The following is a 23,526-nucleotide window of genomic DNA, read 5'->3' as shown; positions in this document are numbered from 1 at the left end:
AAAGGAATGACCTTGAAGGAGTAGAAGAGGGAGGGAGAGTAAGAGACGAAGGGAAGAACTCTAACAGCCAGCCAGCCAGCCAGACAAATCATAAGTGACAAAGTTAGCCAGAGAGTGGGCTTGAGCTCCCTTTGGTCAGACCATCTCACAAGATGGGGGGAGGCAGAGTTTCCGTGGAGCTGCCGACAGCAGGATGCACAAAGTGGAGGGGAGAAATGAGGTCAAAAATGTGGTTCGGAAAGGAATCTCCTTCACCGGAGATCCGGTCCCTACACTGGTGCCTGGGGGAAGGGGGAAAGGAAGGAAAAACAGAGGTGGAGGGTCAGCATCTGTCTCTATAGGATGGTGAGTCCAGGACTGGGGCATCATCTGTGATTAGAGACTGTGTAAGACAGACAGACATAACTCAACTTGGAGCATCGGTTTTTATGGTGTAGAAGCATGGACTGTATCAGATCCTCGTGATATACCCTGGAAATATTTCCCACCCACCCACCCTGCCAAATTTTATAAGAGGCAATATTGTGTAGAATGTAGAATCTGGACCAAGGGGTCAAGAAAACGAGTTCTTGTTTCAGCTTTTCTGTTATTCAGCTGCGTCCTTGTGTAGGCACCTAGCTTCTGAATTCACTTTGTTGTCTGCAAAACAGAGAGAGCTAATTTACGTGATCTCCAGGTTTCCTTCCAGCCCTGTGATTATGAATTTCACGATTCTGAAAGGGGCATATTCTCTTAGGAACTGCCTCTTATGTCTACACATTAAGCGCAGAGAAAAGTTATAGTTTATTAAGGGTGTCTGAGTATTTGTGTTATCAGTCAGTGTTTGACTAGGTGGTTCCCATTCTAGAGTGTTCTTTAATGTCTTTACTCTGAAATTACTTGACTGTGTTACTGCTCCTATTAGCTGCTCACATAATGAAGGCAGCTCAAGGCATTAACTCAGAGCTTCTTGGTACAGATTAAAGTGATCTAACTAAGAGAGAAAGAGGGAGAGAGACTGTATTATTAGCTCATAAGAAGCTATGGCTAAAATAATCAGATGCTTCCCAAAGATATTGAAATCAAAATAACTACTGACCCAACTGTATAAAATAAGATAAATTCACGACTCCACAATACAGCAGATCAGCACTTTTCTTTTTTCTTCTCCCTTCCATTGTCCCCAGAATCCATCTGATCATTTTTAAAGGGTACTAGAATTCAAAAAACAAAAGAGAAATGGGAATCAAGAGAACACATCTCTGAATTGCCAGATTCCACTAAGTAGAAAACTCGTTGGAAAGCAAGCAGGGAAGAAAGGAGAGCCTGGTCTCCAGAATGGAGGAGACATTGGCTGTTAAGAATATGTCCTCTGTAAAGTAGGGGGAGAGATTTTGATATTTCCATTTTCCCTATGGGACTCTGCCTTCTTCAATCCACAGACCGCCCCACCCCAGGCTGAGAGTCATTGGATTATCAGATCTGTTCTTTTGGTCAGTTCACAATGCTGTAACAAATTACCGTGGACTGGGTGGCTTAAACAACAAATGTGTCTCACAGTTCTGGATACTGGGCAGTACAAGATGAAGATGCCAGCAGATCCAGTGTCTGGTGAGAGCTCTCTTCCTGGTTTGGAGATGGCCTTCTTCTCCTTGTACCCTCACATGGTGGAGGACAGAGAAAGAGAAAGCTCTTTTGTCTCTTAATAAGGGCACTAATCCCATTCATGAGAGCTCCACCTTCATGACCTAATCACCTCTTAAAGACTCCACCTTCTAATACCATTACACTTCAAGTTAGGATTTCAACATATGAATGTGGGGGAGACAAAAACATTCAGTCCATAATACCTGTCCTACCAAGGGTGTATTCAAGTGTATTCTCATCTTAAATTTAAAAGGAATCTGGGGAAAAAAAAGCATCTTTGATGTCTTGCTGGCTAGCTAGCTCAGTTTTGTTTTGTTTTTTTTTCCTTTTTTCTATTTTTCTTTTTTTTGGCTGTGTTGGGTCTTTGTTGCTATGCGCAGGCTATCTCTAGTTTTGGCAAGCAGGGGCTACTCTTTGTTGTGGTACACAGGCTTCTCAGTGTGGTGGCTTCTCTTGTTGTGGAGCACAGGCTCTAGGCCCTCGGGCTTCAGTAATTGCAGCACTCGGGCTCAGTAGTTCTGGCACGTGGACCCTAGAGCACACAGGCTTCAATAGTTGTGGCTCTCGGGCTCTAGAGCACAGGCTCAGTAGTTGTGGTGCATGGGCTTAGTTGCTCCTCAGTGTGTGGGATCTTCCCGGACCAGGGTTCGAACCCAAGTCCCCTGCATTGTTAGGAGGATTCTTAACCACTGCGCCACCAAGGGAAGTCCTAGCTCAGTTTTTAAAAGGAGAAAAAAAATCTAAGTGAAAAACTGCCAGAAATGTTAGAAAATGTTTACAGAGATACTCTTTGAGAGTTTGTTATTGCAAAAAAAAAAATTAAAATAAGACAGAAATGTTTATATAGTGTTTTACTCTGCTAGGAAGCAATGCACACATAAGGAATCTGTATACCTTACTTCTCTACAAAGTAAGCTGGATGTGAAGAGGAATTCCGTCTATAGATTTCCTCAGAAACCTCAAAAGTAAGGAGAGCTAAGAACATATTGTATTTTGCTGGATTGACAGATTATACCAGTTTGCCAGTCATTTCAATGCAGCCACAGTATCAACGTCTCCAAAGCAATCTCCTTGAGTCCCAGGATAGCAACCTTCCCTCCCCCCAATTTATGGCAGGCATCAGCCTCCTACTCCAACGTTGCATCTTCTCAGGAGGGCCCAGTGATCAGAGAAACTGTGGTCAGCCACACCCTCACCCCCACCCCCCAAAATATTGGGGCTTTTATTTTACCACAGGATCAGCAACAGCAAGTATCTGTGAGGCTGGGCTGGTTAGAGGTGCTCCGAGTTCTTGGACTTGCATTGGAATAGTCACCATCAGGTTAAACGAGATTACATAATTCCAGGGCTCTGTGAACTTTCTGTTAAAGCTAGTGAAAGGTGTATACTTTGACTCACAAAGCACACAACTGTGTGAAGGTATAAAGGGATTATTAAATATGTGTTTATTTATATGGAGAACAAGGATAGTGTCTTTGCAAATGTTAAACAGATGCATTTAAATTTTTCCCTTATCCCTATTTCCTGGGAGCCTTCTACCTTCAGACTTGAGTGTCTTCTGACCTATCCTCCAGTTCTTCAGCTATTTGTCTATCCTGATGTTAAAGCAGTTCACTGGACTCTTAATATCAGTTATAGTATTTTTGACAGTTCTAGAATTTTTCTTTTTTCTTTTCAAATCTGCTGTGTCACTTTGTATAGTTTTACAGAAGTATAATTTTCTTGCTGGAATGTTCAAGTTTGGCTTTTAGGCCCTTGGACACAGTAAGCCTTGTGTTTTATAGTCTATATCTGATAAATCCCATACCTAAAGCCTCAGTAAGTCTGTTTCCCTTGTCTGTTATTTCTGCTGATCGTGGTTTATAGTGTCTTATCTCCTTGCGTGCTCTGTCATCTTTGTGGACTGGACATTGTATATGACAAAATTATTTACAGAAATGATTTGAAATTTATTATCTTCCTCATAAGAGGACTGTTAATTGTATTTTATGTTATCTACTTATTTTGCCAGGTGTCTAGGGGCACAAGCCATCCAGAACCACCTTCATCTCAGTTCAGGGCTTGAGATTTGGGGGCAACTAAAATCAGGGCCTCTCAGACTTTAATATGCACACATATTACCTGTGGATCTTGTTAAAGGGCAGATTCTGATTTAGTAGAATTTAGTGATGCTTAATTTTGAGTGTCAACTGGCCACAGGGTACCCAGATTAAACATTTCTGGGCATGCCTATGAGGGTTTTCTGGATGAGATGAGCATGTGAATCCATGGACTCAGTAAAGTAGATGTCCCCCCACCCCCCGCCGGTGTGGGTGGGCATCATCCAGTCCACTGAGGGCCTAAATAGAGCAAAAGGTGGAGGAAGGAGGAATTCACCCTCTTTTCCCCTGTCTGATTGGTTGAGCTGGGCCATTTACCTTTTCCTGCCCTCAGCACTCCTGGTTCTCGGGCCTTCAGACCCCGTCTGGAATCTACACCATTGGTTTCCCTGGTTCAGGCCTTGGGACTTGGACTGAGTTACACCACCGATGTTGCTGGGACTCCAGCTTGCAGACAGCAGATTGCAGGACTTCTCAGCCTCCATAATTGCACGGGTCAATTTCATATAATACATCTCTTCCTATATGCATATCCTATTGGTTCTGTTTCTCTGGAGAAGCCAGCCTAAATACAGTGCTGATGGTCCATGGGCCACACTTTAAGGAACAAGGACTTAGATGATTTGAAGCAGCCTTGCAGTTCTTTTCAATGCTAGTTTTTTCCAGTTCTTCCTAATGTGGGTGTTTTCCACTTGATTTATGCTTCCAGTAATTCTAAAAGTTTACCTATAGATTCTGATGAGTTTTTCTCATATAAATAATCATGTTGCCTGAAATAATGACAATTTTATTTTTTCTTTGTAAATTCTTATCTTTTGTCTTTCTAGCCTTATTGTGCTGGCTAGGACCTCAGGTATCAAAATAGAGATCATTGGGCTTCCTAGGTGGCACAGTGGTTAAGAATCCGCCTGCCAATGCAGGGGACACGGGTTCGAGCCCTGCTCCAGGAAGATCCCACATGCCACGGAGCAACTAAGCCCGTGTGCCGCAACTATTGAGCCTGCGTTTTCGAGCCCGTGAGCCACAACTACTGAGCCCATGTGCTGCAACTACTGAAGCCCATGAGCCTAGAGCTCAGGCTCCGCAACAAGAGAAGCCACGGCAATGAGGAGCCCGCACACCGCAACAAAGAGTAGCCCCCACTCATCGCAACTAAAGAAAGCCCGCGCACAGCAAAAAAGACCCAACACAACCAATAAAATTAATTAATTAATTAATTAAAAAACAAAACAGAGATCATAGCAGGCATTCATGCCACATGCTCCATCTCAGGAAGAAAGCATTCAATAATTCACTGTCGTTCTGGTCACTGTAAGATTTTGTACATACACCTCATTGGATTAAGAAAGTTTTCTTCTATTTATAGTTTGCTAAGAGGTTTTGTTTTTTTTTTAATAATGAATGGGTATTTAAGTTTTATCAAATGCTTTTCTGCATATATCTTTACATTTATACATTGTTGTGGTGTGGAATTACATTGGTTTATTTTCAAGTGTTAAACTAACCTTGAATTCCTGGAATAAATCTAACTTGTCATAAAATGTCTTATCTTTCTATACAATGCTGGATTTGATTTCCCAATATTTTGCTTAGGAATTTTTTATCTATGTACATGATCAAGATTGGCCTATAATTTTCCATTTAACATTCTTTTCAGTTTTGATATTATATCAATACTGTCTCTAGAGAGAAACAGAACCAATGTGAGATGGATACATATATGTGGATATATACGGATAGAGAGATATATATGTACATATATGTCTATCTCATATTGGTTCTATATATACAGCCTATAGATACATAGATATATATATATCCATATATATGGGTGTGTGTATATATATATCTATATATAGATACATATCTCCTATTGGTTTTGTTTCTCTTTTTTTTTAATATAAATTTATTTATTTATTTATTTGATTTATTGGCTGTGTTGAGTCTTCGTTGCTGCACACGGGCTTCTTCTAGTTGCTGTGAGTGGGGGCTACTCTTCATTGCAGTGCACAGGCTCCTCATTGCCATGGCTTCTCTTGTTTCGGAGCATGGGCTCTAGGCACGTGGGCTTCAGTAGTTGCAGCACACAGGCTCAATAGTTGTGGCTCACGAGATCTAGAGTGCAGGCTCAGTAGTTGTGGCGCACAGGCTTAGTTGCTTTGCGGCATGTGGAATCTTCCTGGAGCAGGGCTCAAACCCATGTCCCCTGCATTGGCAGGCAGATTCTTAACCACTGTGCCACCTAGGAAGTCCTGGTTCTGTTTCTCTTGATGTCATATTTTCATTAATATTTAGTCCAAAATATTTTCTAATTTTTATGGTGATCCCTTCTTTGACTCATGGATTATTGAATTTATTATCCAATTTCCAATATTTAGGGATTTCTCTCATTATCTTTTTGTTGTTTAAGCTTAGTTTCATTGTCAGAGAACATACTCTGTATTAATTCAATCACTGACATTTGTTAAATCTTGCTTTTTGGTCCAGCATATGGTCAGTTTTGGTAAACGTCCCATGTACACTTGAATGAGTAATTTGAAGTTACTTGGGACACTCATTGTTCTATACATGTCAATTAGGCTAAGTTCATTGTGTTATTTAAACTTTCTGCTTGCTCTGTCATTTACTGAGAGAGGTGTATTGAAATCTCCACCTTGGATAAGCTATTTGAGATGGCAGGTAAGGTCCTGAGCACTTGATGACCAAGCGAGAGACTGAGAAAAAGAGATAGTATCCACTTTGCATTAGAAATTAACAGAAATTGGGGGCAGCTGTGGGAAACCAGAGACTATGAGAGGGAGATTTCTAAATGTCAAGATGTGGAGGAGACAAAAGATTTATAAAACAAGGAAATATCTAATTCTGCTTGATGTTTTGAATTTTTATAATTTAAACCCTTCTCTGTCTTTCCAAATCTTCAGTAAAATATGCTACCACTAAAACACGTGGTGAGAGTGTTTTGCTTTACTTTGTTCATTTTGAGGAAGTCAGGGGAAGAACTGAGTTCTCCGTTTGCTTGGCATAGTTACAGAGGCAGCCTTTGCCTCTGTGCAGTTGCCTCCCCAGAACTCTGGGAAATCCTGAGCACCTGCTGCATGCCAGGCACTGCTAGGTGCACTAAATGCATTCTCTCCTTGTACTGCAGCATAATCCAAGTGTTGGAAATGCAAGAGCAAGACCATCTATGAACTGAACTATGACAGTGGAAGGAGATCCGTGTGAGGTGACCATAAAAATGTGAACCTTGTCCCTTAACTTCCCACAGCTGACAGAAGTTTGGGGGAGGACACAGTCTTCAGGAGGGAGTGGAATGGGGGTTCTGGCCATCTTACCCAGAGCTGAAAGGTAAAGAGACCCCAGTTGTCACCTGGTTTACATGACTTTGCGATATTGTTGTTAGGAGATAATGTTGGTAAAGCACTTGGCTCAATACAAGGTCAATAGTCAGCAACCATTCAAGATGTCTCTATATCTTCTGTCTCCCAAACTTGGTGATTAGAATCCAGAGAAATGTCTTTTTCACTTAAGTGATACCTCCTATCATCACAACGTGCCCAGCGCCATGCTATGGATATAATAGATGCTAAGTAAATATGTTTGTTATTGCCAGGTTCTCAGAGTTCCCCAAATGTGAATAGTTTCAAGGGCTGTGTTAGTTATCTACTGATGCAGAGCAAATACAGATGGTCCCCAACGTACCGTGGCTCCACCTACAATTTTTTGACTTTACGATGATGCGAAATGAATGTGCCTTCAGTAGAAACCGCACTTGAAATTTCGGATTTTGATCTTTGCCCAGGCTAGGGATATGCAGTACAAATACTCTCTCGTGATGCTGGGCAGGGCAGTGAGCTGCAGCTCCCAATCAGCCACACGATCACAGGGTAACCCACACGGACAACCGCTCTGTGCCCAGACGACCACTCTGTTTTTCATTTTCGGTACACTAAAGTACTTGAGATTTTCAGCACTAAAGTACTTGAGATTTTCAGCACTTATTATAAAATAGGCTTTGCGTTAGATGATTTGGCACAACTGTAACTAATGCAAGTGTTCTGAGCACCTTAAGGAAGGCGAGGCTAAGCTATGATGTTTGGTAGGTTAGATGTACTAAGCACATTTTCAACTTAAGATATTTTCAATTTACGTGGGTTTTTCGGGACATAACCCCATCATAAGTTGAGAAAGATCTGAACATACATGGCTTAAAACAACAGAGATTCTCCGTTAAGGATTTAGAAGCAGCTAAGTCAGGTGGTTGAACTTGAGTCTCTCATGAGTTGCAGTCAAGATGTGAGCTGGGACTGAAGTACAATTTGAACTTGGGTGAGGCTGGAGGGTCCACATCTAAGGTGGCTCTCTACCGTGGCTGTTGGCAAGAGGCCTCGGTTCCTCCCCACCTTTCCACAGGGCTGTTCATGACACGGCACCTGGCTTCTCTCAGATCCAAGAGGATGAGACTTGGCAGAAGAAGCCACAATCTTTTATAACCCAAGCTTAGAAGTCACATGCCCTCTCTTTCACTTTATTCTCTTCATCAGAAGTGAGTCACTAAGTCTAGCCCACACCCAAAAAGAGGCCAATTAGGCCCCACCTTTTGAAGGAACTGCCAAATCATTTGAGTACGTATTTAAAACCACCACAGTATGACATCGTGTCTTCCATATGGTGATGTGCTCGGTACGTTTTTATTCACTAGATCCAGGGAACTTCCTTAAATTGTGACATAAAACTTTTGGAAATTCTCTTATAATTTTTATCTCTGCCTCAAAAGATCAAACAACATTCAGGGCCCTTTCCGGTTCTGAGATGTAATGTCTGTCCCTCTGAACAATATTCAAACCACTGTTCCTCACAGAGGTGATACCGTAGGGCTGAATTCTCCCCATCACCTACCTGCTTGGTTCTAGGGGAGAAAATCCTCTCTGTCGGACCCCTCTGTGTGCAGAGGTGTGTTGCCTGACAGCTGGTGACCTGACTGACTGGACCCATCAAAAGAGCGTGTCCTGTGCAGCCAGGGAGTGATGTACACCCGGAGAAGAGACACGATGCTCTCATAGCTCAGGGAAGGATGGCGATGGGCGTGCCACAGCTGCTGAGTCAGTGACAGTTATATGTACACATTATTTTTCTCACAATTAGACTTAATCTTTAAACAATTTTCCCCTGCTTTGTTCCAAGAGGCAAGTAAGGCTGCTTGATGTCTGTAGGTAATCCTTCCAGCTTGTCAGAAAATCCATTTCCTATTTTCAAGCATTAAAAAGGTAAGACATTTTTGTTATTTTCTCTCTCATAGTAAAACTTTCTTAGGTTACCCCACATTCTATTTTTTATCAAATATTTAAGAAAAACAATTTGGAGAAATGCTTGTATTTAGCAATATATGTTATAAATTGATAGAATTTCCCACTGCGTAGATACCATATTTTTTCAAAATTGAGGGTTTTTTTGTGTATGATTTCCCACTTTCGTTCATCTCTTCTTTTTATCTTATATTTTTATTTTCCTTAGGATTGTGTGGTCAATGAATTCTTGTTTTAAGTAGTTCATAAAAAGTATTTGGGAGTACTCATATGAAAATGATGATTGTTCTCAAAATTATGTCCTTCTTTGTAGGATCCAAATCTAAAACACAAAAAAGTAATCGATATGTAAAAACAATTCAGAAAGATATGTTCTTATGCAAAATTTAAACCATAATCTTGTGTGGTTTTACTTATCTATCATCAAACCAGGAGAAATGTGATTAATTCATAAAACAGCAAATGAAGAAAAATAAAAAGGGCTATGGAAAAGGCCGACTAAATGTTAACCTTCAAGGCCCTCGTTCCATGTTTATGGATCGTCCAAAAGCACAACTGTCTAAGAATTATTGGCTGATAACATTTGTGAAAAATAAGTCTGGATTTTCTCCCTTTCTCAGTTGGAATAACATCCATTTTATAGGTGAAGGGATGTTATTCATGTTACATCTACACATCTATAAAATCTGTTTTGGTCCAACTGCAATTTCTAAGGCTTCTACAGCGCTCAGGTGCTACAGGTTAATGATTTCCTTTACCAGTGAATAATTAGGTAATTACATAGCTCTGGTTGGTATGATGAAATCCAAAAGGCTCTGGAAGCTATGACTTCCTTTTCCTCATCAGCAATTGCAATATCCAGATAACCTCAATCATGCAGGAGATAGGCGATCTATTTACTTTGTCATCACAAAACAATAGGGGATATTAAAATTTTGCATAACCTTTGACTGTACTATTCCACGACTAGAACTGGGTCCTAAGGAAGTAATCAAGGATATACCCAAAGCTATAGAGAGTCCCTGGAAGACTTTTGGTAATAATGAAAGGCTAAATGTGCAATAAAACAACTGGTTAACTAAGTCTGGCATATCCATACAATGGAATATTATGCAGTCATTAAAAATATTTTTCAAATATTTTTAGAAAAGTACCTTACTATGGAAGGAAGTTCATTATATACTATTTGGATGCAAAAAAAAAATCAGATTAACAAATAGAATGAACACACATACACATATATATGTTTCATACATTTGCAAAGTCAAGAGGATTGTGTGACATATAGGTATGTATGCAGTTAAAAAAGCAAAGATGTATCCACAAATTTTAACAGTGATTATCTTTGAATTGCTTTCTCCCCACTAGAATATAAGCTCCCTAGGACAAAGATTTGGTCTTATTCACCACTCTGTCCTCAGTTTCCAGCATAAGGCCTAGCAGGGTACTGGCATCATGGTGCTTAGTGGCTATTCGTTGAATTAAGAAATGGGATTTTTTTGTGATTCTTTGATTATCTCTATTTTGTAAATTTTCATATGTATATATTTTGTAATAAGGAATTTTAAAGCAGGCCTTCTACTTATGCTTCTGTTATTTTCATAATTAAACTGAGCGAGAAAACAGATCGAGCACCTGTCACAGTTGGTTTGGATCAATCTGCAGCTGCAATTAGCCAAAAATATTTTATTTGGATGAGAATAAGGAAGCAGAAATTTTTTTTTCTTCCCAGACCTTTGAGCTTCCATTTAAGAAGTCACCTCAGTCAACAAAAGGAGGGAAGCTTTCTATTTTACTCCTACTGTTACTGCGGCAAATACTGTTGCTACTGTCGCAGCTACTGGCTCTGCAGCATTTACCATGCACTATTTTAAAAACTTTTTGTGTCATTCAAACCTCAAAGAAACTTAAGAGTCAGGCGCCACTATGTTTCCCATTTCGCAGATGAGAGATGAAGCTCAGAAAGGTTAAGTGACTTGCCCACAGTTGCCCAGCTGTTCCCTGACAAGAGTGAGGGTCTGAACTGGGCAGCTTGACCCCAGAGCCCATGCTCTTTACCAGCACATTGCAGTTACAGAGGGCGAGATCAAAACAGTGATGGAAGCAAATCAAGACTTGGCTATAGCTCTCCTTCCCTTCCCTGCCTACACTTTGATACAGTCTTTTCTTGCAAGGAGGAAGAAAAAGAGAATGGATAAATGTCATTCCCTTCCCCCCAACAAAATGAGGTCTGAGAAGTTTCTATAGCTATTAGCTGGTAAAAGTAGTAGAAATGTCATATAATACTAACAATGTACATGACATGTTCTGGGTCTGGTTTAAGGCAGACATTTCCTCTCGTTATCCAGTCATGGGAGGGAAAAAGAGCGACTGCCTCAGATCACATGGTTTGCTGCAAATAGATCTGTCAGGTAACCTCTGTTTAAAACTAAACAACGCCGAACATATTTTGCAGGGTAGGGTATCTGTAATGGAAATAAATAATTCACTCTCCATAGTCTCAATTCTTACTGCACATTAGAATAACCTGGAAAGATTATTTTTTAACCCAAAGCCCAGGTATCACCAAGAGGTGCTGAAGAATTGGTCTGGGGTGAGAACCAGGCAGAGGGCGTTTTTAAAAGCTCTCCAGGTGAGTCTAAGTGCAGCCAGCACTGAGAATCACAACAACCCGATGATGCCAACAGGCTTCTTTCCCACTTGTTGGCTCTGTCACTGACTAGCCACGTAACCCTGATGAAGTTATGTCATGTTCCTCAGCCTAAGCTTCCTTACCTCCAAAATGGAGATAACAAGAGGATCGATCCAGCATGGATTAATCGAGATAACACACGACACATCTGAAACAGGGTCTAGGGCACAAATACACTTTAATATCACCTGTTATGATGGTGACGGTGATGGTAATGATGCCACGTGATCTTTTTTTGCCTGAGGTTGGGACTTCTACACGTTTCTCTATGCCAGAAAGCAGGGACCATAACTTCAACTGAAGTAGGATGTTATAATCTTTACCAGGAGCTCCCTTACATACATAAACCTCTAGAACCAAATCTAATTTGTAGCTCATTGTGACGTAGTATTTAGGTCCCTAGAGGGGATGCACGACCTCACAGCTGTAGTTCACAACATAAAGGAACTCACTCACCTGGGACTGAAGTGAATTTTCTCAGGAACTTCCCTGTGGTCTGTGACCACTTTCTGGTTGTCTCTGTAATTAATGGGATCATCAGGGATCCTAAATTTGGCCATCTGAATTTCAGAGTCACTCAGTTCAGCATGGGAGATTCTTGCATAACCCAATCTGTAGTAGAAACAAATGGTTTGTAAAGATTTTATTATCATACAGAAATCTGATGAGATCTAGTATTATAGATAACACCTTCATTTTTAAGCCAATTTCCCATTTCTAACTTTACTGTGCATATCACTAGAATTAACTTGATTTATGACTCTAAATATTTATCAAAATATCACTTTTATGATATAAATAAGGAACATGCACATAGGTTTAATTAACTAAACATACTGGGCAACCTTACTGTACTTTTTTTACACTAGTGAATATTCTGTCCGTACAGATTGCCTCTCACACAATTGTTTTGCATCAATAGCAGGAATTTTTCAGAATGACAGGAGCATAGGCCTAAATTCTTTCTTACCTTAAAAAATCCAAATACCACATGCATGTTCTCATTCACAGTTAAACACCTAAAAAATTTTTAATGTCTGAAAAATCGCACATTTTTAATGTCTGAAAAAATTGTACATCTTGTTTTTGCTTACAGCTTTCAGTTCTCCAGGAAATTCAAAGCATTTTGTAGATGTTATCTATTTGGATAGTTATTGAGACGCTCAGATGGAAAAATGGGGGAACCAAGAGCAGCCAAGAATTCATTTTATTTTATTTATACTTTGCATCTTTAAAAAATGTCAGCTTCACTCATTCACTTATTTGAAGAACAAATACAAAGCAAGTCCCTACCCCATGCAGGCATTGTTCTAGATACTGGGGATAAACAGTGAACAAAACGAAGCTCTTGCCCTCATAGAGCTTTCATCCTAGTTGGGAAGGACAAATTAAATATGTATATATGTATGGTGATCAGTACCCAAGTACTATGGGGGAACAAGCAGAGTACAGAGGACAGGGCATGCTAGGTGGCAGTGGCTGTTATTTTATAGTGGATGGTCAGAGCACTCCTCTCTGACAGAGTGACATTTGAGCAAAAAGTTGAAGTGAGGGAGCAAACCATACAGGTATTGGAGGAAAGGTGTTCTAGGGAATGGGAACAGCAAATGCAAAGGTCCTGGGGTAGAATGTGCCTGGCTTTTCTGAGAACCAACTCCACAATGACTGGAATGGAGTGCAGAGCGGGAACCTGAGTTTGCACGGGGGTAGGGGCAGCAGATCACGCAAAGCCTTCCTGATAGACTTCAGATTTCCTTCTGAGAATGAGATGGGAATCCAAGGAGTTTTGTGCAGAGATGCAGTGGCTACTGTGTAGAGAGCAGACTCCAGGGAAAGGGTCAAAGCAGAGAGACCAGTTAGGAGGCTGCTGCAGTAATTTAGGTAAAAGACAATCGGGGTTTGGGCCACAGTGGCAGTAGGAGGAACACTTAAAACCTGTAACTCCGTACAAAATAGAGACAGAAACCCAGAGCTGGAACAAGTGGAGGCAGCAAATCTGCCCACCACAGCAGGTAAGGGAAGAGCTACGATGGCATCAGATGTGGGTCTGAGCTGCCTGACAGGTTAATGCATTTGTCTAAGCACAGCTCCCAAATCTGTGCAGTTCCCTATAATTCTATGTCACTGACTCTAGTAAATCTAGGTTATTTCCCAAATCTCCAAGATCAAAGTTCTAACTCATTTCATAGACACTGCCTTCAAAAAGTCCTTGACGATAAGGAACCTGACAATCCAGATCTACTAAAACAGGGACTCTCTCATTCTTGTCCAGTATGAATTTATTAAGTGCCTACTGAGAGCAGGGCATTGAATTAGATGATCAAGGCAAAGTTTATAGAACTGGTTTTGCGGACAGAAACTGAGTAACAGTAGTCCCTAACTTCATTAATTTGGGTATTTTCAAAACTACCTTCCCATCTGTTACAGACTAAATATCTGTGTCGCCTCCCCCCAAATTCATATGTTGTAGCCCTACCCTGCCCCAGTGTAGCCGTATTTGGAGGTAAGGCCTCTAAGCAGGTAATTACGTTAAATGAGGTCATAAGAATGGGGCCTTATGACCCACCCTATGAGCCAATAAGATCAGTGTCCTTATAAGAAGAGATACCACGGAGCGTGCATGCTCTTTCCCTCTGTCTCCAGAACTACGAGAAAATCAGTTTCTGTTGTTAAAGCCACCCAGGCTATGGTATTTTGTTACGGCAGCCTGAGCAGACTAATATACCATCTCTGACGGTCACAGTCACTATATGTATGTGTGTATGTATATATCCAAATGTATCTAAATATACACATGTATTTGCCATCCCACTCTCCTAAGGAGAGACAAAGAAGGTCTTGGGCCACAAATGTACAGAGCCCAGTGATGAGCTGGTATGGGCACTAGTACTATAAATACCCCTGTTCCTTGGCAACTAACAATTTTTACACCTTGAATTTATACCTATTTTAGTCCATACCATAAACTGTGTTCCAGAAGTTCTAATAACCCCATTAAAGCAATCACTTTAATATGAATTTAAACAGAAGCAGTGTTTTCAATCTGAGATATCAAATACTTTACGAAACTAGCATGCTCCGTCCCACCTTAATGTCTTGGAAACACCAAAATAATAGTCAAGCTGTCTGTTCTGCAGCCATTTGGGAATGTGCTGGGGCTTTAGAGTTTCTGAATTATTAGTGTAACCAGAACAATCTTAGCATCTCCGGGGCCTCCCTGGCCATCTCAGTAAGCATATGAACCAATGAAATTATCCAGGAACCAATTTACTAAGTAATATTCGAAGTCCTTCATAAGAATCCACAGAACCTTACAAGACCTGCTTCCTTCTCCCACTGCCCATACACTCCCCACTCACCTCCCTTACCCCCCATCTCCATACACACACTCCTGCCCCCCAAACATCACTTTTCTTCAGACATATCAGCCTTCCTGCCTTTGGGCTTTTGCATTAGCTGGTCCCTCTACCAGGAAGAGTCTTTTTTAGACAGCCACACAGGCCACTCCTTCAAACCTTAGCTCTAATGTCAACTTCTCATTAAGACCTAACCGAAGCCCCTATTTACAACTGCACCCCACCTCCACATTCTGGATGTTCCTTACCCTGCTCACCTTTTCCTCACCATAGTCATCACCTCCTATAATAAGACACAATGGAATTACCGACGCCATCATTCCAATCATTGTCTGTCTTCCCTCAGCCAGTTGAGGGATGCTTCCCTGACTGTTCACTGCTATACCCCTGGTGGCTGAACACACATGATGCTCCATCACCACTTAATGAATGGCAAATGGGGTAAAGAACAGTAGAACCTAATGGTTTGCTTTCTCTGGACTGTGACTCATAAATGAACAAGCCATATCCCCAAAGGGAGAAAAGTGGACCCTGTGATTCTGTATCATCCCCAGCAGCAACAATTTCTTTCATCAATGTAGACCATAGATCTTAGAACAGAAGGTTACCTAAGGGGTGATCAGTTCCACACCAGCTCCCCTCTTAAGGCAGGCAATGCCACGATGCCTCTGGGTGATGAACTGCTCTGTATGGAGGAGGACATAAGGCCCAGAGAGGTCCGTCCTAAAAGCCCACACTGTCCCACAGTTCCCAGCACTGCCCCACGGAGGGTAGTTCAAGGCCTCAGGTCACTGGAGTATACGCTCTATGAGTCAAGATTTTATTTTGTTCCTATTATATCCCCAATGCCTAGAACATTGCCAGTCATGTAATAGGGATTTAATAAATACTTGTTGAATAAATGAATGACTGATTAGTCCCTTTTTGATATTAAACTGCTTTTGCTTTGTTTAAAGAAACACTGCCTTCAAGACAGATTTACACAGTTACACGTTTGAATTTTGAGATCTTTCAGCTATAGTATTTTGGAATATATATATATATATGGATAATATTCACTTTTTGATATGGAGTGATAATTTTTAAAAATATAATCTACCTAGAGAGCTCACCACAATATAGTAGTGGCTCCAACAAGGTAGTTACCTTACCCAAGATTACATGATTAGAAGCTGGAGTTCAAGTCCAGGGTCTGCGCTGTTTCCACCATGTCATACAGTCAAAAATGGTGCCATTCCTAAAGGTGACATTCCTAACGTGTTGACAGCTACATAATTATCATGCTTAATAACGCACACAGTATCCTCTTTGTATAATTAAACCTAATTTGCTTAACCACTTATTCCTTCTTAAATGATTAGGCTATACCCTGAAAAAAATGTTAAACTGGGTAACTAGCCAAATCAATATTTATGAAAAGTAACAGCATTAATTAATTGCTTCCAGGATGTTTTTCCTTCCAGGATAGACCCAAAAGATCACAGTAATAGTAGAAAAACAACAATTTAAAAAAAAGAAAAAAGAAAGAAGAAAAACAACAAACACCTATGCTCACCTGATCAGCCCACGATACATAATGTATTCACACCATCTGTCTTGATCTGTGCTGTCAATATCCTTATGAAGAGAAAAGAGAATGTTTAAAGCATTAAGAACAGTGTTCTATTCTGTTTTTATGAAACAAAATGTGTGAGCTACAGTAATAAATATGCCTTTCTTTTGTGCATGCTATTTTCTCTGCCTGACTCCTGCAGATTTTTTAAGGTCCAAATTATTTTTTCATTCTACAGATGTTTTTGGAGTACCTTCCATGTGCCCATCTAGCCCCTGTATGAGATGCTGGGAGTGAGACATGAAGGAGGTCTAGAGTGGGAGTCAGGCAGGTAAATCAGCAATCACAGCACGGTACTGCTCCCCACAGCTTTCCAAGTCTCTCATCCCAAGCAGAACTGACTGCATACTCACAGGTCACCCTGTGCAGTCCGTCATGTGCACCAGCTACACCACTCTGTACCGCTCATTGTTTAGATGTCTCTACTCTCCCCTTCCTGAGCAGAGAGACTCTTAATCACCTAGGCTCCCTGGTCCTAGCATGAAGCCTGGCATTTGGCAGGATCTCAATCTGTTTGTTAAATTGAGTCACTGGAATCACAGGTTTCAGAAGTAATCATGAGTCTTTTTAATTCTGAAAGCTTGAGACCAGAGTTATTTTTCATCAGGAAATCAGAACCATAAACATTTTTTTCTATAATGTATTGGCAAAACTCTAAATATGGAGCTTTTATACTAAAGAAATCTTCGTTTTCTTCTTTTAAAAAAATACCTGACTTTTAACTATTTTAACTAAATTTTATTGTTAAAATTTAATTTTAAAAATACTTTTAAATCACAGAGAACACACCACAAATTATTATGTATTTCTTAAATTTTTTCCTTAAGTTTGATGGTGGACACATGAATGCTTGTTAATTAATCTTCACTATTACTTACATATCACACACATATCAAATATGACTTTTGTACACATGGAAAAATTGTAATACACTTTTAAATTAAATTTTTTAATGATGAAAAATAGCAAATAAAATTCAAAAATACTGTTCTTGGTTTGCCTTGGGAAGAGAGAAAAGTTCAGTCATCCGGCTTTACATAGTGGGAATAATAAACTATAAATATGTTTTACTCTCTTTTTATTTTATTAGGTTTGCTCTCAAATTTTACGACTGCAGAATTTAAATACTCATTTCTTAAAGAGAAATATCTGCTCACTCAAGCATTTATGATTAAAACTCCTCTCTGCATTAATAAAGTTCCTAGTAGAAGTTACATACGAATCCACTGCCAATCTTGCCACAGCTTCTGACCACGACAGTGGTACCCAGCAGAGTACTAAATAAAAATCAAATAAAGTTCCTCTTCCACACACACACATACACACACCTTCTCCCTCGTATTAGGATACAATCAATTTTTTCTTAAACTTGCCAAATATCATCTTGTCTAATATTCTTCTGTACTTTATAGACCATATACTTATACATTTATCTAATTTGATTTTATACATACAGCCATACATAATACAAATATGTAGCTACCACTTACAGAGTGCCCCCTACATACAAGGCTGAGGGCTTTTCAGACATTATCTTTCATTCTCAAAACAACCCTATGATACAATAGGTATTACTATCCCCACTTTATAGATGTGGGTATTGAGGCCCAGAAAGGTTAAATAACTTGCCCCAAGGTCACAAAGTTGGTAAATGTGGCACCAGGTAGGCGAGTGAATGATGAGAGACCACATGGAGAGAGAGGCCCAGCCAACAACCAGCACCAAGGCCCCAGACAAGTAAGTGGGGATGGACACGTCAGACTCCCCCAGCCACAGCCACTAGCTGACTATGCAGGTGAACCCAGGCACGAACAGAAAGCCACTCAGTAGCCCTACAGAGTCATGAGGATATTAGACCATTGTTCTTTTTAAGCCACTAAGGTTTGTAGCTTACACAGTGATACGCAGTGATAAATAACTAACGCAGCCCCATGATGCCACACTCGCCAGGTTTTCCTCTTACTCTTCTGACCTCTCCTTAATCTCTTTCCTGAGATAATCTCCATCCTCTTGCCTCACCCATCACCCCCATGACAGCCACACTAAATGTGACTCAATCAGGGGTTTTCTTTGGTCTTCCTCTTGCAATTCTCTATCCCCACAAGAAATATCATCCCCTTCCGTGGTTTTAATGATCACCTAGATGGTGGCAGCTCCTTAATCTATATCTCTAGTCCTGACTGCCCTTCTCAGGTCCAGATGCATATATCCAGCTGCCTAATGGACATCTCCACTAATATCCCACAGATGCCTCAACTCGGCCTAAAGCTGAACTCATCTTCCTTGCAAAACTCTCCTTCCTTATGTATTCTCTATAATAATAAGTGTCACCACCATAAACCCTCTGACCAAAGGCAAAATTAGGAGTCCATCTTGACTCCACTTCTGCCTTATCCACTAGGGTAGAGATTAACTCATCTCCCTAATATCTGCCTTGCCCCTCTCCTAAGGTGTAGGATTTTTAGCTAGGTATGAGGGTATCAAGTTTAAATATTGCATCATTCAACTTCCTGCACAGTGAGGTATGGCCAATGACTAAATTCCAGTCAATGAAATGTAAGTACACGAGGTCAGTTTCCTGGAATTTGCCTTAGAGATAACTTGCATATGCTCTTGGCCCCTTCTTTATCCTGTCCTCTATCTTGCTAACTAGAACAAGGATGCTGCCATCCTGGACCATGAGGTAAACTTGTGAGTGGCGGCCTTGTAATGTGGAGGCACAAGATAGAAGGAGCACATTCCCCCTGCCACAAATTGCCTCACAAGTGGTGAATCACCTGACCAGACTTTTACGTAAAGAAATATATTTCTCTCATTTAAGCCACTGTCATTTTGTGTTTTCTGTCACATACAGAAAACCCTTATCATGCCACACTCTCTCACCTGTCTTTCCAAGCATTTGATAAGATGGATAAGCTTTTTTGTTTGCAGGTATTATCTCAAGACAATGAAGTAGAAAAAGACATGTAAAGGACCAAGAAATCTACATAGGGCTTAACTAAATATAACAATTTATATTTTTCATTATAAACTAATGCATTTAACATTCTAGTGTATATGTCTCAAGGATTTGATTTATCTGTCAGTTTCCCAGAGTGTAATTATATCTGGATACACTGACAAATTTTGTCCTGAAACAGGGACAAATTCAGTGTCGTTTGTTTATTTTATTTTATTTTTGGCTGCATTGGGTCTTCCTTGCTGCACACAGTCTTTCTCTAGTTGTGGCAAGTGGGGGCTACTCTTTGTTGCAGTGCATGGGGTTTTCATTGCGGTGGCTTCTCTTATTGCGGAGCATGGGCTCTAGGCATGTGGGCTTCAGTAGTTGTGGCACACAGGCTCAGAAGTTGTGACTTGTGGGCTCTAGAGTGCAGGCTCAGTAGTTGTGGCTCACAGGCTTAGTTGCTCCGCAGCATATGGGATCTTCCTGGACCAGGGCTCGAACCCATGTCCCCTGCATTGGTAGGTGGATTCTTAACCACTGTGCCACCAGGGAAGTTGCTTCAGTGTCATTTAGTGAGGCCCTGCTCAGCCAGTCTCTCTGTATGGCATTTTATTTTATCTTTTACTCTTATCATGATTAACTTGCACAATGTGGCAGTTTCTAAACATGGCTACAATAATCCACTTTCCATATGGTATTCTTATAATGTGACTTTGATACTCATTTCATCAAGAAATGGGGATTATGTTTCTTGCACTTGAATGTGAGCAGGCTTGTGATGACAGCAGAAATCACATTACATGACTTACAAGGCTAGGTCATACAAGGCAATACAGCTTCTTCCTGGTTCTCTTGGGACAGTCACTCTTAGAACCCAGCGATCATGTAGGAAAGAAGCCCAAGAAGCCCACAGAGAGGAAGCAGGACTCTGAGCCCAAAGCCCCAGGTGAGCTCCTAGTCAACCGCCCCACCAACTTGCCACTTATGAATCATCAGCAAAGTGGCTCCTCCAGTCCCCAGCTGAGCCGCCTAGCTATGTGGAGCAGAGATGAGCTATCCCCACTGAGTCCTGTCCAAATTGCAGATTCCTGAACAAAGAGATGACTGCTACTTAAAGCCAGTATGTTTTTTGGTAGTTTTCCATGCAGCAGTAGATAATCAGGATACATATTAAAATGGGTTGGGTTTTTTAAAACATGAAGAAACACTTTACTTAAGAAACCAGAAATCCTATTAAGAGTGTGTTACCTTCACATTGCCATGTTCAATGAGCTGCAGGTAATCTCTGGAGCCAGGTGGTGAAGTGATATATCCCAGAAATATCACTTGCTCAGAGCTATTTTTCAGTAGTTTTGAAACAGCAATAGCTTGAAGTTTCCTATCGAGGTCATCTCTGAAAAAATGCAAAAATATACCTCTTTATTATATTTGCAAAACAATTTTTAAAAAATATTAGGTACCTAAGTTCCCAAAGAATATCTTCAAACACTGCTCAAACCCAGAATAATTCCTGCTAGGACACAATGACTTAATGTTATGCAAATGAGCAAGACAGCTGGAGTGCTTCACCTGAGCAGGCTGACAAACTTCTGACAAAGAACAATACGGCCTCTCCCCACAAATCATTTGGAGTCAAGTGGATCTAAGTATCTAAAAACAGCATTTGCTCAGCTTTTCATCAGAAGAAATTATATGAATAATCTAAGACCTGGTCATCAGTATTACAGCTAAAGATTAGTAGTTTAAAAGAAAAGCAAGGAGTACCCATAAGAGGGAGAATCCTAACATTCACAGGACACACCATGTTTGTTAACCTACTCAGCTCCTTCAACTGAACAGTTTCTGAAAGCCTCCCTGACTCTCCTGGTCGAACACTAGCTAAGTGTGCTGCTTTTATCATGCTAAGCACTATAAGTGTGTAACTGAGACAATCAGGCAAGTACATCAAGCCTTTGAGGGGTTTATAGTCAGTCTGTCTGGGGAAAAATAGGGACCTCATATTTGCATGATTCAGCAAGGAAAAGTGAAACCACTCTAGGTGTTTCAAACAAAGTGAATTTAATACAGGGAATTGGCTACTAGGTGATAGGAAGCCAAACAGGAATCAATGAAGCAACTGGGGTTCAGTAACAGTGAGAAACCACTGCCACCTCTAGGGCTAGAGGGACAACAGGAGGAGGTGATTTTCCCAGAGTCCACAAGGCATTCCTAACTGGTGGGAAATGGTACTGTGGACGAGGCTACTCAGAAGGATCCAGGGCCACTGAAGGAGGAGTTGGAGCCACAGAAGAGACTTAGCTGCTGCCAGAGACAACAGAGAAAGAAGAGAAAGAGAATGAGAAATACTCTGTCTCCTCCTCTCCTCCAACCCTCCAGCTTTGCACTGGTGTGTTCCACTGGCTAAACCTACCCAGAAGCCAGAAGGCAACAGACTCTGGGAAACATGGTTTCCTGCAGTCTGTAGCTGGAAGGGAGCTGAACCAGGAATGGAACCAAGAGCAAATAGGCAGCAGACCAATACAGGCATTTACAGAGTGAGACAGCTAACAAATGACTGTTAAAAAAAAAAACACTGACAAAGGAAGATAGAGGGAGTTCACCAAGAGCTAAGATTGGAGAAACCTCACTGTGGTAGGATCAGAAGACAGGATTAAGCGTATCCATTGTTATGCATAGACAACTGAGCACTATTAAAAGATGACTCAAGAAATAGAAGAGTGGGACTTCCCTGGTGGCACAGTGGTTAAGAATCTGCCTGCCAATGCAGGGAACATGGGTTCCATCCCTGCTCCGGGATGATACCACATGCTGTGGAGCAACTAAGCCCATGTGCTGCAACTACTGAAGCCCGTGCACCTAGAGCCCGTGCTCCTCAACAAGAGAAGCCACCACCCTGAGAAGCCTGCACACCGCAACAAAGAGTAGCCCCCACTCGCCACAGCTAGAGAAAGGTAGCACATAGCAATGAAGACCCCAATGCAGCCAAAAAGAAAGAAAGAAAGGAAGAAAGAAGAAAGAGAGAGAGAGAGAGAAAGAAAGGAAGGAAGGAAGGAAGGAAGGAAGGAAGGAAGGAAGGAAGGAAGGAAGGAAGGAAGGAAAGAAAGAAAGAAAGAAAAAGAAAGAAAGAAAGAAAGAAAGAAAGAAAGAAAGAAAGAAAGAAAGAGAAAGAAAGAAAGAAAGAAAGAAAGAAAGAAAGAAAGAAAGAAAGAAAGAAAGAAAAAGAAAGAAAGGAAGAAAGGAAGAAAAGAAAGAAAGAAAGAAAGAAAGAAAGAAAGAAAGAAAGAAAGAAAGAAAAAGAAAGAAGGAAAGAAAGAAAGAAAGAAGAAATAGAAAAGTGAAAAGGATGACCATTTGCTAAACATCTTTGCCTAGATCCATTCCCAGCCCTCCTCTATGCCCTAGAGGCTGATCCCTGCAGATTTCATCTCCTGGGTTCCCTTGTCTGCTAATTTCCAGTGAGGTTTGGGTAGAAAGAGAGAGAAATTGGAGTATTTCTTCCCCAATAGCTGCATTTCTTGTGTCTGGTGGCCCCTCTCCTGGTTCTAGATCAAAGGGGACTCTGGGAGTGGACTAGAGGACACGGGGTTGGGGGCGAGGGGTGAAGGGGAAGCTGGGATGAAGTGAGAGAGTAGCACTGACATATATACACCACCAACTGTTAAACAGATAGCTAGTGGGAAGTTGCTGTATAACAAAGGGAGATCAACTCGATGAAGGGGGTGATGTCTTAGAGGGCCAGGACAGGGAGGGTAGGAGGGAGTCACCGGAGGGAGGGGATATGGGGACATATGTATAAATACAGCTGACTGACTTTGGTGTACAGCAGAAACTGGCACAACAGTGTTAAGCAATTACACTCCAATAAAGAGCTTAAAAAAAAAAAAAGAAAGAAAA

At 40.9% G+C, this 23,526-nt stretch overlaps 1 protein-coding gene across 3 annotated transcripts in view; it reads right to left on the bottom strand.

The window, feature by feature from the left end:
• Positions 1–9,079: 9,079 nt before the first annotated feature.
• The window catches only part of CWH43 (cell wall biogenesis 43 C-terminal homolog), a 55,923-nt gene continuing 41,476 nt past the window's right edge, over positions 9,080–23,526 (bottom strand). For all 3 annotated transcript variants that reach the window (XM_057726035.1, XM_057726036.1, XM_057726037.1), the window contains 4 exons: positions 20,881–21,025; positions 16,632–16,693; positions 12,177–12,332; positions 9,080–9,350 (listed from right to left, as the gene is read on the bottom strand). In XM_057726035.1, coding sequence (XP_057582018.1) covers positions 9,272–9,350; positions 12,177–12,332; positions 16,632–16,693; positions 20,881–21,025 — 442 coding nt within the window. In that variant the 3' untranslated portion in view covers positions 9,080–9,271. The remainder of the gene's footprint in view (positions 9,351–12,176; positions 12,333–16,631; positions 16,694–20,880; positions 21,026–23,526) is intronic.

This window comes from Hippopotamus amphibius, chromosome 3, assembly GCF_030028045.1.
Source record: "Hippopotamus amphibius kiboko isolate mHipAmp2 chromosome 3, mHipAmp2.hap2, whole genome shotgun sequence".
Lineage (NCBI taxonomy): Eukaryota > Metazoa > Chordata > Mammalia > Artiodactyla > Hippopotamidae > Hippopotamus > Hippopotamus amphibius.
Note: the sequence above shows the minus strand (reverse complement) of the source record. Positions and strands in the feature narration are given on the sequence as shown.